General features: G+C 41.1%; 1 protein-coding gene across 1 annotated transcript in view; it reads left to right on the top strand.

Moving 5' to 3' along the window:
- LOC107104132 (desmoglein-2-like) overlaps positions 1 to 14,464 on the top strand; it is a 24,949-nt gene that overhangs the window by 3,017 nt on the left and 7,468 nt on the right. Inside the window, exons 2-9 of the mRNA XM_015404054.1 lie at positions 2,720 to 2,848; positions 3,063 to 3,218; positions 4,086 to 4,227; positions 4,413 to 4,570; positions 6,261 to 6,395; positions 6,552 to 6,737; positions 12,217 to 12,683; positions 12,779 to 12,921. Of these exons, the coding sequence (XP_015259540.1) occupies positions 2,720 to 2,848; positions 3,063 to 3,218; positions 4,086 to 4,227; positions 4,413 to 4,570; positions 6,261 to 6,395; positions 6,552 to 6,737; positions 12,217 to 12,683; positions 12,779 to 12,921 (1,516 nt within the window). The remainder of the gene's footprint in view (positions 1 to 2,719; positions 2,849 to 3,062; positions 3,219 to 4,085; positions 4,228 to 4,412; positions 4,571 to 6,260; positions 6,396 to 6,551; positions 6,738 to 12,216; positions 12,684 to 12,778; positions 12,922 to 14,464) is intronic.

The following is a 14,464-nucleotide window of genomic DNA, read 5'->3' as shown; positions in this document are numbered from 1 at the left end:
CCGACAGGCACACGTGTCTCACTAATTTGTAAGCAGACAAAATATTTACAACAGCACACGTTTCAATGCTGATAAAAAAAATGTTACATTTATTATTTGTAGTTCAGGACAATGGACAGTGCAGCTTCCTTGCATTGACAGTTCTTTGTGCTTAATTTCTGCTGAGTTTTCTTTGCTTCGTTTTTAATTTTGTGAACCATGATTTAAATAGGCGTGTGGCTGCTTTATTTTGAATTAGCACATAATTGTAACAAATATTCTGCTAAACACGATGGATGACACAGGTTTTAAATGCTCTAGCACAATAAGTGCGCCTTGAGATTTTTACTTGTCCTTTGGTGTGCCTTGGGCACAAAAAGTTTGGGAACCACTGCTCTAACTGGTTGGGTGTGCATATTTATGTCTGCACAGCCCAGTTCGCCGGCTCATGGCCTGTGAGGTGATTGGTTAAGCCCAGCGGGCCTGGTACCGGAGCCAACTGTTATTCTTCTTTTCTATTCAGTTTGACGATATTATTGGTAAATTTCAATGAAATGACTTATCTTAGGAGCGAAGACTTTGCCTCATGCAGAAGGTCTCAAATAATGGAAATCAGAATACCGTAAATCCTCTAATATAGGCCAGGGCCTTTATTTCACTGAGGTACATCTTGGTCCAGGCCATTATTGGAAGGAGGACAGAATTAGAGGCAGGCCTCTATTTCTATTTGATCAAGACAGACTACCAGTGGAATGAAAAAAACGACATTTTGTGTCTCTTTGAACCTATAAAATACTAGGTTCATTTATTGAATAAGTACAGTTACCATAACGATATACAGAACATTATTCAGACATCTTCCAGCAGCTGCAATGTTTCTGCAGAATGGAATCTTGGCCAAACTGACTTGCGAAACAAAGTAAAAAAAATTTTTATGGAAACTGTTCTGCCATCACAGCGACATTTTATTTGAGGCAGGCTAAGTGGAATTAGGCTACCAGTATCGTATATTTCAAGGGAAATTCAGAACAACGAAGTCATTTTAATGCTGCCTGGTTAACATCAGACCTACCGGTGATCACATGTGTCTTTCAGATCAGAAGGATTGTGTAAGGTCACTACGATCTCAGTGTAAGGACGGGACTTCCCATGCTAACGGCTTGGATTCGTTAGCAAACACTGCCCCCCTGTGGTACTTGTATGTTACCATCACAGGTTGTTGAGGACTGCCCAGGAACAACGTTGGTTCTAATTTTAGCCCCTGCCTGTATACGAGTCCGGACATTATTTACCTCTGCCGAGAGCGAGACCGGCCATTATTAGAGACCCGGCCGCTAATGGAATACAGGCCAATATTAGAGGATTTACGGTATTTGTTTGACCAGATTCCCTTTTATGAGTGGGAAAAAAATCCCATTTCTGCCTAGCTCCCTGCCCACTAAAACCTTTGTGGAACAAACATGCTTCAACAGATTCAGTTCAAGTTAGATTGATTTATAGTCAAGATGTTGATCTATAAAGTCTGAGGGTTCATCCAGAGTTTCAAATAAGCTCTCACAGTGTTTTGCAGTTTTTATTTTGGAAAAAAATTTTGCGAGCTCATTTTTTTTTCCAGTTTTTTCCTTTGTTTAATCACCTATAAATCAAACATGGTGACATTTAAAATATTGGTTTCACCTTAAAATATTCCTGAACAAATACAAACAATTTAATTTCCATTTTATAGCTGAACTTGCTTTAATTCACATATTTAATTTCAGCCGGAATTTGCTCCTAAGACCCTCTGAGCTTAACTTTTTAACCTATAAAAAGTAAGACCAGACAGACACAGTGTAAGCTTCACAAGATTTTGCAAAAGTGGAGAGAAGTTTGTGCACCGAAGTCTCTTAGCTCTACTCCAACTGTACGTCCCCTTGCAGGCCTCTCCATAAGGGTCTCTTAGTGTAACCATGCCACAGAAATGACTGTGTCCTTTTTCAGTCCCTATATTCATCCTTAGCTGAAGTAATAAAGCCATTTTATTTAGTTTTACTCTAGAATAAGAATCAACATAATGTCTGTTGTTTTGAAGGTAGATACTCTGGTGCTTAATGATTTAAGTGTTAAATAGTTGTTAAGAAAGTCGGGTACGGAGAGCGGTGGGCTGAAAACGAACACAGTCCGATCTGAAGCTGTGTTCCTCTCATTTTGAGGTAAATCTTTTAAAGTTCTCATTAAAAAGTCCAGGCAGTATTATTCAAAAACATGACTTTTATCATCCTTCAGCGTCAGACTGATAATGCGTCGCCCTCGGGTTGAAACTGCTCCCTTCGTACCTGTTTGGGAAACAGTTGGACGTTCAGCAGAAGGGGTGAACAAAGTCTGGCTTTAGTCAATCAGGGGGGTGAAAGAAAGAACAGCCTCCAGTTTGCACTCTTGCTGATTCTCCTCCAAAGATGAAATGGTGGATTCTGAACAACAGGTGTGAAAGCAGCAGCTAGTCCTGCGTCAGCCTGCACTGCCACGGTTAACCTGCTAGGCCTGCAGGCTCGGCAGCAACGCCAAAATAATATGAAAGTTCAGTTTACAGACGATCTGGTGTAATTATTTCATTATTATAATGATTCATTCATTTTGCTGCAACTAAATTTTTTCTTCTGCATAAGAACCAAATAAAACAGAGATCAGTTTTTTTCAAATTAAAGGGAACATCAGTTTTCTGTTAAATTTGACCTTAACATGACCTTTCCTGTCTTCACAGATTCAGGCTGCTGTTTTGGTTTCAGCTTATTCCAGAGAGCATCTGGTGCGACAAAAAAGAGAGTGGGTGGTCCCTCCAAAACCCCTGAAGGAGAATGAGGACCACACCCAGAAGCTATCTATTGCCAAGGTGAGCGACTTCACTGGAAAATAAATCCTGGATTTGGTGGAAGAAGGGAGACAGAATCTCCTCTAGGTTCATTTCTGTTGCTTTGCATGTTTTGTTTTTTAAAAATAAATTTCTGACAGCGAAGACAGTTCGAACGGCTCCTTCACCTGGTGGAGCATTGCAGCATGGCTTCAGATGGTTTCCTTCACTAAATCAGAGTCCCCTTCTGTTTCAGATCCGATCGGACCATGCAGGGACGGAAAAAATTACTTATTCCTTAGAGGGCATCGGAGCAAATCAGTACCCTTTTCATGTGTTTGTGGTTGACCCTAATACTGGAGATGTCCGTGTGACCAAAATCCTTGACAGGGAGGACATCGCCCTATACAACGTAAGTTACCGGCTGCTACTGCAAACTCATATATATATATATATATATATATATATATATATATATATGTATATATATATATATATATATGTATTTATATATATACTGTGAGCAAAAACAAAAGGAGAAATGGTAGCTGGCCTGTTCTAATACAGTCCAAAGCACTTTACTTTGACATCCCCAAACTGAGAGAGGTGAGCTATGCCGCAGCCTTAGCTGCTCTGGGATAACGACAAAGTCAGGCTGTTGTACAGATTTCAGGCCTGTCTCTTCTTCAAGGACAGAATGACAGAGACAGACGGAGCAGGGACTTCAACCAGCAACCCCTGCCTCCACAAGAAAAGGGGTCTAGAATTAATCAGGCTTTACACACATGAACTACACTAATATTTGGGGGGGAGTGGTGGTCCTGAGATTCTGAGTTCGAGCCCCACTCCAACAGACTGCCACTCTGGGTCCCTGAGCAAGACCCTTAACCCCACACTGCACCCCGAGCGCCGCACAATGGCATCCCACTGCTCCCCAAGGGCAGGGGTTAAATGCCAGTTTCTTCTAGTTTCTTCCGGAAGAAACATGGAAAGTTCCATTTAGTGGAAAGTTTTGTTTCTTTTGGTGAATAAAATAAATAAATTCTTAACCAATGTTACTGTTTGTATTCTCATAAAGATTTCTCTTCATGTAGCCCGGCGTATAAAGTGAGTCGTCTCCAGAAGAACCTCAGCCCTGGTTTTGGGGCGGCCTTTAAAGGCAGCAGCCTGTCTATTCTAACAATATCTGCACTTGCTACATTCATTTTAATATATTTTGCTCGTATAATTTCTGTTCTGTAAACATGATAAAAATATAATTCAGATTTATCCTTTTCAGCTTTCAGGTGTTGCTCATTTTCAAAATGGAAGTGAAGCAGAGGAACACATTTACCTGGACATTAGGGTTTTGGATGAAAATGACAATCCTCCAATATTTCCTTCAAAGATGGAAGCTAAAGTGTATGAACTCAGCCCTCCAGGTCAGTGGTGCAAATATATAAAAGAGTAAAGATGCTGGTATCTCTGAGGACTAAAAAATGTCTCTGTTTAAAGTGATCTAGATTTGAATGGCATCTTGAAATCCATTACAGATGGATTTATTGTCGCATTTTACACTAAACTTTTAGTTGAGTGAATTTTTTTTCCACTGTGGTTTAATTGGCAGGAACTTCAGTTATACAAATCACTGCCACTGATAGAGATGATCCAGAAACAGCCAACGCTAAGATCGCCTACTCCATCATAGACCAGAAACCCCGCAAAGACTTTGGCATTAGCAAGGACGGCAAGATCTATGTCAGCAATTCTAACTTGGACAGAGAAGTATGATTTTTTTTTATAAACATAATTGAGGTTTTATCAAACAAACTGTATTTTTACAAAAGCCATTAAAAAGCTAGTTGGTTCCAAGAAAATCTGCCTTTGTAGAGGAAAACATTCGGAAGTAGCTGCTGAAGGACTCAGGATGTTAAGCCCTCAGACCTGCGTTACCAGAACTAATGGACCAATCACCTCTTCTCTCTGCTGGATATGGGAAGCAGTCATTGCTATGGCAACAAATTGCCTATTCGATCCGTACCATCGGCTTATTTGCCCATGTGCAATCAGATATTCAGAATCAGAATCAGAAACACTCTAATATTCCCAGAGGGAAATAACTTAAATTCATCCAGTATGCCATAAATAATGTAATCCTGGTACTAAAAGTACTTTATATTTTATGATTTGTTTTTTGATAAAATTTGACTTTTTTTGCATTTTCTCAGTTAAACTGCTTCTCTGATGTCATAATGGAACATGCTCAGAGCAGTCCGGCAAGATATGATTAAACCATGTTTATCTGCATTTTAGTTGTTTCTTTCTTTAGATTACGCACTCTATACCATAATGTTGACATGAAAGGAAAACATAAAACTCAAAAAGACTAGATTTATGTTTAAATCCGAAGCTGATAAAGTTAGCTCCTGGAAGTAGCGTAGCATCCCATTTCAGTCTCAAACTAGTGATAAAAAAGAAAGCATTTAAATGCATTTATTTTCTCAGGAAATACATTATAACCCTTTAACACATTATAGTTCAGTACACTTTTTTTACAAAGTAAAATTGACATTGCCCCAAAAGTATATCTAGTTGCGGCAATGAGTTGATGGTATGGTCATGCTACCGGTATGGGTAATGCTACCGGTATGGGTCGTGCTACCGGTATGGGTAATGCTACCGGTATGGGTCGTGCTACCGGTATGGGTCGTGCTACCGATATGGGTCATGCTACCGGTAGGGGTTGTACTATTGGTACGGGTCGTGCTATTGGTACGGGTCGTGCTATTGGTATGGGTCGGGCAGTGACATGCTTGGCTCTCTGGTGCAGGATGACATGAAATCATACACTTTTTAATTGGATCCAGATGTCTTTTACCCTAACCTGTGATTTTCTATCAATGTAACGAAGATGCAGCAAATTGGCAGAACTTAGATTTGAATGTTTTCACCTCCATTAAATTGCAGTTAGACCCTCTGCCAAATTCCAGCCAATCTACACTGATGCAGACTCGCTAATTAATGGCTAATTAAAGGTCCATTTGCCTTTTCTACTACTATGTGATTTGGGATGGCCCTCAATGTGGTGGACCCTCCACTGGAACACGCAAACAGAGGGTTATTGCTTAAGCTGGGCATACAATGTACAATGTTTTCAATCGTTGTACATAGCTACAGGTCAAACTGTATGACGAAACCGCAGGGTTTAAAAGTTCACGGCTCATGATGTTTGTTCTTTGACTGTAAGACCCAACGCTCTGATGGATCTACCTGCTCACACTGTACATTTAAAAACCACACGTTGGACAGTGGAGAAGATGAAGGAAGGTCTCGAAAGTAGAGAACAAGAGCCGATGATGAAGCCGGGTCGTTATTTATAGCTTTACCATCACCTGAAAGTGTCTGAAAATGGGGTGTAGAAAAGGAACTGGCCTTAACACCGTTAGGCTAGCTCTAACTGCTATTTTCCTTTCAGGAAGAAGATACATACATTCTAACAGTGACTGCTGCAGATCTATACGGTGAGCCAGGTGGACACATTACAACAGGCACCATCACTATCAAAATCCAAGATGTCAATGACAATCCTCCAACTCTAGAAAAATCTGAAGTAAGTTCCTTCATGCAGCGTTTGTGTGTTGATGTCACTGCTTTTATACGCTGTAGAACTTGGCAACATCTTTAAGTCAAAGAATTTTGATGAACAAATGTCCTGTGATGAATATTACTGTAATGCATCCTTTTACCCTCTGTGCCTTCTTCGCAGTATGAGGCAACCATTTTGGAGAACACAGAGAATGTTGAGGTGATGAGGCTCAAAGCAGAAGACCTGGACGAAGAGAACACAGACAACTGGGATGTTGTTTATGAAATCGTCAAAGGGAACGAGGCCGGATATTTCAGCATAAAAAAAGATCCCATAACCGGCGAAGGCATCTTAATGCTTGATAAGGTATCCTGCTATTCTTTTTCTCTACATCTTAGGGTGTGTGGTTGGACCCCAAAGGATTCCTCCTCTGCTGATATTTCAGTTCAGCTTACACAACTTGTAATCTCAAGGCACCTACCAGAGAATAATCAATTATCATCCAGTCAGATTACTTCAAAGTTTTCTGTCTAACTGACTTGTTGCAGAAGACGAGGCCTTTTTAATCTTATTTAGGATAAAAAATATTATTTTAAAAAGAGGAAACATGTTGAATATTACAATAATTTAAGATGAAGAAGAAAGGTACATTTAGTTCTTTAAGAATATAGTTTGATAAAAAAAATACAAAACAACCAAAGCAATTATCTAGAATCCTAACAGTGAAAGAGCCACTGTTGCTGCTTTAAAAAAAGCAATGAGGACTGTGCAAACTTTAACAGCTTTCAAGGACAAAAATTAAATGAATGAAATAAACTTTCTTGCCCTGATAATCGAATCCTGCCTCAGTGCGTCAACCAAAGCCAGATATTACGGGTTCCAGGCGAGGAAGACGCGTTTATCTACTGCTTCTGCCTTTAAAACCGCCATGTAGGCATGCTTCAGTGGCCCAGTGGTTAGCGCGCATGACTCATGCATGGAGGCCTCAGTCCTCGACGCGGGCGACCCGGATTCGATCCCACTCGTGTACCTTTGTCGCATGTCTCTCCCTCTTTCTCATACCGCCTTTCCTGTCACCTATTGTCCAAACTAAACAACTCCTCAAAAAACTAAGAAAGTGCGCTGTGGCAGTTTGCAGGATGACCCTCTGTCCTAATTACCCTCTCAGAGGTGCCTCTGGTTGCTGGGATGCACAAGTAGCGCTTTGCTAGGCAGTTCCTGCTTGGGAGGTGTTTTTGCATCACAGCAGTCGATGAGTTTCAGTGCCAGGATGTGGTTGTCCAACTCTATTTCTACCATTTCTTTGTCAGTGAGTTCTGTGCTGGTGTGAGGGGCATGATTTTTTTCCAAAACCCCTAAAGGATTTTCCCTGTTTCATTTGGTTGGGAGCCACTGTAGCAGCTTCTGTCTCCTTATCTCTTGCTCCCTGGGTTGTGGCTGAAATGGAAAGGTTCTGGTTTCCTCGAACATCTTAGACACGCCCCTCATTTTCATGGCATCAATCTTTCCCTGCTTCATATGTTGTCCTTTAAACCATGGGTCCATCATTGTTGCAACATCCAGCAGATCATTTGTTTCATGGTCAGCATAGTTTTCATCCATGTATGCCATGAATGTCTCCTTCATGTCTTTTTGAGTTCTGTTTCATCATCAGATATTTTCAGAATCTGAGTTCTGAGGAGGTGGAGCATCATTTAAGGTATGACACACTCACCAGAGAATCAATCTGGGACCTCCAGTAGCGGACAGAGGACCTCATGCATACACTCCAGCACCTCTCGGCCTTACCAGGAAAGAACAAAGCACCTTGAGGTGTTACTGGCCCAGAGTAATCAGAGATGTCTTGGCGCTGTCCCGATACCACCAAACCTTTTTAATGGTGTGACCCCTATCCAGTGGGTGACTGTCACCAGCTTGTGTTGGGGTGGGGAAAACTGTTCTTGAGAAACAACAAAGTCTCTCTTTTTCTTTCAAGAAAAACTGAAGGAAACCACTTCTTCTCCACCACAACCAAAGTTTGTTCTAACCCTAACCCTGACCCTTAGAATTACTAACTAAGATAATACTAATAATAAGATTGGTACTTACTAATTCTGCTTACCAAAAGTCGAATAAAGGTGATACCCAAAGCACTGCAGTCGAGTGCAGTTATTGAGGGATGAGGCCTTCACCTAACCTGACTCCGCCAGATGGATTTGCTCCGCATATCCATCTGGAAACCTTCCGTTGAAATAATTTTGGGAAGGGGCGAAAATACTGGTTAGCTAATTGGCCTATGTTGGTGATAGACGGGCCAAATAAACCAATCAGATCAACGAAGCATATGACGTACTAACAGAGCGACGATGAAGAGGAGCCAATTGATAGATCAAACTCTTGCCGAAACCAGTCGGGAGAAGAGCAAAAACATCTTTTCCTCTGAGAAAAGCCTCCAGAGCAGTGTTTTGCTCTTCTATTAGTGAAGAAATACTCTGTAATTCCGATAAAACTTGCTTGATAGCCACGCTAACGCTAGTTTCATCGGCTGAAGCCGCCATGTTCTTTAGACTGAACTGTCGCGCTTCTCGTTGCGTCACACCTCAACTCGACTCAAAGCCAACGCTGATTGGACGTTCGTTTGGTGAACGGTTCCAATTTTCTTTAACGGAGAGTCTCCAGACTGATTAGCGAGTGAAACCTTGAAAGCTCGCAAGATCAGGATGGTCTCACGAGGCTAGCCTTCACCATCACTCTCAGTCCTGATGCAAATCTGTCTATATTCACTGAGGCCCTTTTCATGCATGTATTTCTCTCAGTCTACCAGAAATTACTGTTACTACCCTAACACATGTCAACTCAAGGCACTTTACAGAGAGAATACAGATTGGTTAGAAAAAACATTTTATTGCATCCAATTGTTGTCTTGCAAGACATGCTCCTCCTGGATGACCCTGCGGCGATGACCTTGGCTGACATTTTGTCACTGAATCCCTCACATTGAGCATGCATGTAGCGATAGTGGAGAGAAAAACTCCCTTTGAACAGGAAAAAAAACTCCAGCAGAACCAGGCTCATCTGCTGAGGCTGACTAGGGTTCAAGGAGACAGAAGCAGACATAGAAAAAGAAGCATAGATACAAAAGGCAACTGTCAACCAGCTCCACAGGCGGCCCCGTCCAGGAAACACACAGCCAGGCAGACGAGCTCCGAGCCAGCTCCCATGTCAGAGGATGAAGAGAGCACATCCAGTTAGTCAGAGTCAGAGAAACAAGAAAGGAGGTTCATATGTCCTGCAGCAGCACAATCATATAGCAGCACCAACATAGAAAACAGCTCGATAACTTAAATATTTTGTATGAGGTGTAAGAAAGGTAGAGCCACAATAAAGGCCCAGGAGTAACATCTGTCTGGACAGTAATTCTCCACTACCGGATCAGGCTTATAATGCTCTACCTTATATGATCTTCTGAAAAGAATGCAGTTTGAAGACATTTGCTTTTTAAATCCCAATCTTGGTCTAAATATTTAGCAAGGAGGCTCACATCTGTTTCCGATGTGTGACCTGACCACATATATTTTACCATCCAGCTGATCCCTTGTTTTTTTTCTCCATTCTTACAGGAAGAATATTTTTTAGACATAGGCTTAGACAGATTTTATTTGTTATTTTGTGCACACAAGTATAAACAGAAAGAAACTTTGTTTAGTACAGCTCTCTAGACTATTTCATTTTTTTAAAGTGCAGCCTTGGTAAGGTAAGCAGCATTGATAAAAACATTTATAAATTGCACAAGTATGCAAAAAGCAGCAGAAACAAGTATGAACGAGGGAGGAAAAATAGCATGGCTACAAGTTGCGACTTTAACAATCACCAAGCTGTCTACTACAGTAGAATTAGTTTCACTAATGCCCGATGCCAAAGGTAGTCGTTCATTTTAAGATGCCATAGCTAAACTGCACCTTCAATTCGGCAAACAGTGAGGGTTAGGTCCCTAGATGCCCTAGCATCTTGAGACACCATCACGATGGTTTAGCATTGATGGTGTCATTAGTTTGACAGAAATCAGGAAAGTAAACAATGGAGAGCAATGTGTAAGGCCGGGCATACACTGTACAATATTTCAAATCGTTCTACTCGGCTACAGCTCAAACTGTACAACGAAACTACAGGGTTTAAAAGTTCACGGCTCACAAAATCTGTTAGAAATAGAAATTGACCTTGGTTGATTTCACAATGGAGAAATTCACTCTGCATCTAACCCCTCCCCTTGGGGAGCAGTGGGCTGCCATTGTGCGGCACTAGGGGAGCAGAGTGTGATTAATGGTCTTACTCAGGGACCCAGAGTGGCAGTCTTTGGGGATCGAACTACTTACAACCTTCTTACAACCGTCTCAGAGCACAGCCCACTGCTCTAACCACTAGGTCAACACTCCTCAGACTGTTCTTAACCTATACAACCCCATGCTCTGATGCGATCTACCTGCACACACTGTACGTCCAAAAAATAGACGTTCAACTCAGCACCAAGAGATTGCGTTGGTCGCACTCGGCAATCTGAACGATGAAGAATTCCCTCGTTTGCACATGCGCAATACGCAAAGTTCTGGTAAATCAGCTCTTAGACACTCATAGCTCTGTTTCAATAGCAGGATTTGCCCATGAACTCCTCACGAGGGCGGCCTAAGATTCCCAATCAGGAGGTGGCCGTGAGAGGCTGATTGCAGGTTGAACGATGAGGCCGAAACCCTGCCCAATCCCAAAAATTCTCGCAGGACTGGAAAATTGGCCCAAAAAGGGCAAAAACTCCTGCAGTGTATGCCCTGCTTAAGGAAGCTAGGGTGTTGTAAGTGTGCTGTATTATTTGGCTATTTTGTCCCTTCTAATCTCTCTTACCAGTGCTGCTTCATGTTTATTGAATGCTAGCAGAGTTTTTTCGCCTTGCTATATCGGACGCAAATGACGGGATGTTTTGACATAGGCTTGTTGCACTCAGTGGTATCACATAAATTAGCGGATGGACCTGGGTCTGGTGTTCCCACTGTATCCCAAATGGAGCGGACCCGTTTGAAGGCGATTTTAGGTTGTTTTCCGAGTCGTTTGACCCGGTTCAAACCAGTCAGTGAGCAATTCCCACTGTACCTAACAGCTGGATGTTCCTGGGTTTAAACAGGGGTATAAGAGGTCTAACCACTTTCTCTTATTGATGGTATTACAAAAATCTGCAGTTTTTAAACAATTACTTTTTCATACTGAGTAATATTGTGAAACTGGAAACCAGCGCTAGTAGATACTTGACAAATTTTAGGACAACTTGGCTTCAAACATTATCTTTCCCCCTTTAAATCTAAAATCAACTTTAAAAACAAAAGCAATAGACTAAAAATTTCTGACATCAGATGCATTGAAAGTACAAATTATTATAGGGCTTCATCAATGTTTATTGCCTTGCTTACTCTTCCTTTATCAATAGAAGAGGGCAAAACACTTAAGGAGGAGGAAAACTTTGAAAGAATTTGGTTTTAAAGAAGAGAAAGTGTAAAGTTTCTTTACTCTTCAGGTTCAAGTCTTTTCATTTTTGATGGATTGGAAAATGTCTATTCCCAGAATCAAGAACATCCTATAAAACTGCAAAGAGACATAAGATTTCAATAAACTTATAACAAAAAAGTGATAATCTGCATCTGCGCCGTTTCTCCCCATGTTAGCATTGTGTAACTTGCCTTTCAAAATGATTTGGTGGAGAGCAGGTCTTGGCCTCCAGGGTGTACAGATGCCAGAATCGATACTACAAGGCCGAATGCGTTTATTTCTACATGCCACAGTGTAAATACTCCACAAGTTTTTGTTTCTCTCTGTTATTTTCCAGGCTGTGGACTTTGAGGATGTAAAAAACCTCGACCTAGGGCTAGCGGTGCGCAACAAGGCCCCCATGTTTGATGGATCTATTCCCAATGGTGGAGCTAGTATTGGTTTTGGAGGAGGTCCCAGTGGTGCCAGTGGTGCCAGTGGTGCCAGTGGTGCCTCTGGTGCCAGCGGTGCCAGCGGCTCCAGCAGCTCCGGCGGCGCCACTGGAGCCAGTGGTGCCTCTGGTGCCAGTGGCGCCAGCAGCTCCAGTGGCTCCAGCAGCTCCTCTGGAACCGGTGGATCCGGTGGAAAATTCAAAACCTATCCAATCAAAATCAATGTGAAGAACCAGGCAGAAGGACCACATTTTGAACCAGCAGTCAAAGCTATTCCAGTCACAGAAGGAAGCGAGTCCTTCACCGTTGGTCAAGTCATCTCCAGTTATCCTGCAATGGATAAAGACACTAAGAAACCAGCAGAGAACGTCAAGTCAGTGATTAAACAAATCTAAGACCTTAGAAAATGTAATAAAATCTCTTTTTGTCACATTGACTTATATAATATTTTCTATATATTGTGTTTAGATACTTAAAAGGAAACGACCCTAACAACTGGATTACCATTGACCCTGACACAGCGGAAATAAAACTGATGAAGGTGCCTGACAGGGAATCTCCATTGCTGGTTAACGGAACATATTTTGCTGAAATTCTCTGCATTTCAGAAGGTACAGTTTTATTATCAGAGTCCTAATTTATTAAGACTAAAAAAAAAAAACTAGGTTGGTGTTTGCGCTAACATTTACACAGCTACTCAACAATTATATCAACTAGTGGTGGAACATTATTACATTTTTAAATCCCAATTACAGGCTCTGTAATGATCACAATCTAATTTAAAAAAAACTATCCATTTTTTCTTCTATTTAATAAATTATTTAGGTTATTCAACCATCAGATTGGTTAAATGATAGGTTAGAATCATTATAATCATTTAGCTTTATTTCGAAACCCCTGATATTTCATGTAACTTCTTTTAATCACTACTTCTATAGAAGTGTGAACAATCTGTGAACAATAATTATAGCATAATTCCTGCCACTATATAATATAATACGCCACAATATATCTATAGCAACAAGGCAAACACTATTGCCTCTAAGGGTTTTACTTTTGTTAGAAACAGAAGATAAAGTTTCATTTCTAATACTGACAGAACTGTTACACTTTAGCTCTGGATAAAGCATCACCTTTAGGAGTTTAACAATTGTCTTTCAATTCTAACGGGGCATCTATGGGCATGTTGAAGCATGACATCACATGTGCAAGACCCCGCCCCCCAGTCTGCTGCTGGAGAGCGAAAACTCTTGCGCTGCGTATTGTTTTTTTAGCGGTCAAGTTACTGAACTAATGTGCTAAATCTGAAATCTACACGTCATTTAAACATTCTTTAAGTCTATTCATTTGAACAAAAGGTTTATATTACAGACTAACATTTCTATAAAAAAATTAAATACCAAAAATATATGGCTTGTATCTAATATTAACATAAGATAAATAGCATATCATCTTACCCTGCTTTGCATGTGCAGTGGGCAGACACCAAATAGCCTTTTATTTTGTCCAGGCAGATCCTTTCATGTGATGCCCTTTCATGTTGGTCATCCTTTGCGATGACATCATGGCAGACTTCAAGAAGCGCACTGCGTTCATGCGATCATCACTGTGATAAAATATTTGCCCCACACGTCCAGACATGAAGAAGTAAAAACCCTTCTAATGACTTCTATGCCTTCATTGCCTCTGCTGTATAAAGTCCTGGTGTTTTAATAATTGTAAATATCCCCAAACTGAACAGGGGGCCAATTTAAGGACTGTCAATCCAAAGACCGTCATTTAAAACAGGTCTGGAAGCTTTACGCTAAATACAGTTAACTTTGCTGTGAACCTTTGCGGCCCTCTGCAGAAAGATGATCTAAATCAGTGGTTCCCAAAGTGTGGGGCGCGCCCCCTACCGCGGGAAGCGGTATGGATGAATGAAAAAAAAAAAAAAAAGACAAAAAAAAACAGCGCTTGCTTGACTGAGAATAATGGACAGTTGTGACACTGCAACCCAGATTTGAGAAGATCTGCAGCAACAAGCAGGCTCACTACAGCCACTGAAAAGATGGGAGGATTAAAGTACAAAGAAAAAACTCTCAGGGAGCTGTTCAATGTTCAATGGCGTGGAAATTTTATTGTAATCCAAAGGGGGGCCCAGAAGAAAATCTT

The sequence above is a fragment of the Cyprinodon variegatus genome, unplaced genomic scaffold (genome assembly GCF_000732505.1).
Source record: "Cyprinodon variegatus isolate N-32 unplaced genomic scaffold, C_variegatus-1.0 Scaffold1625, whole genome shotgun sequence".
Lineage (NCBI taxonomy): Eukaryota > Metazoa > Chordata > Actinopteri > Cyprinodontiformes > Cyprinodontidae > Cyprinodon > Cyprinodon variegatus.
This window is presented reverse-complemented; position numbering and strand designations above follow the sequence as displayed.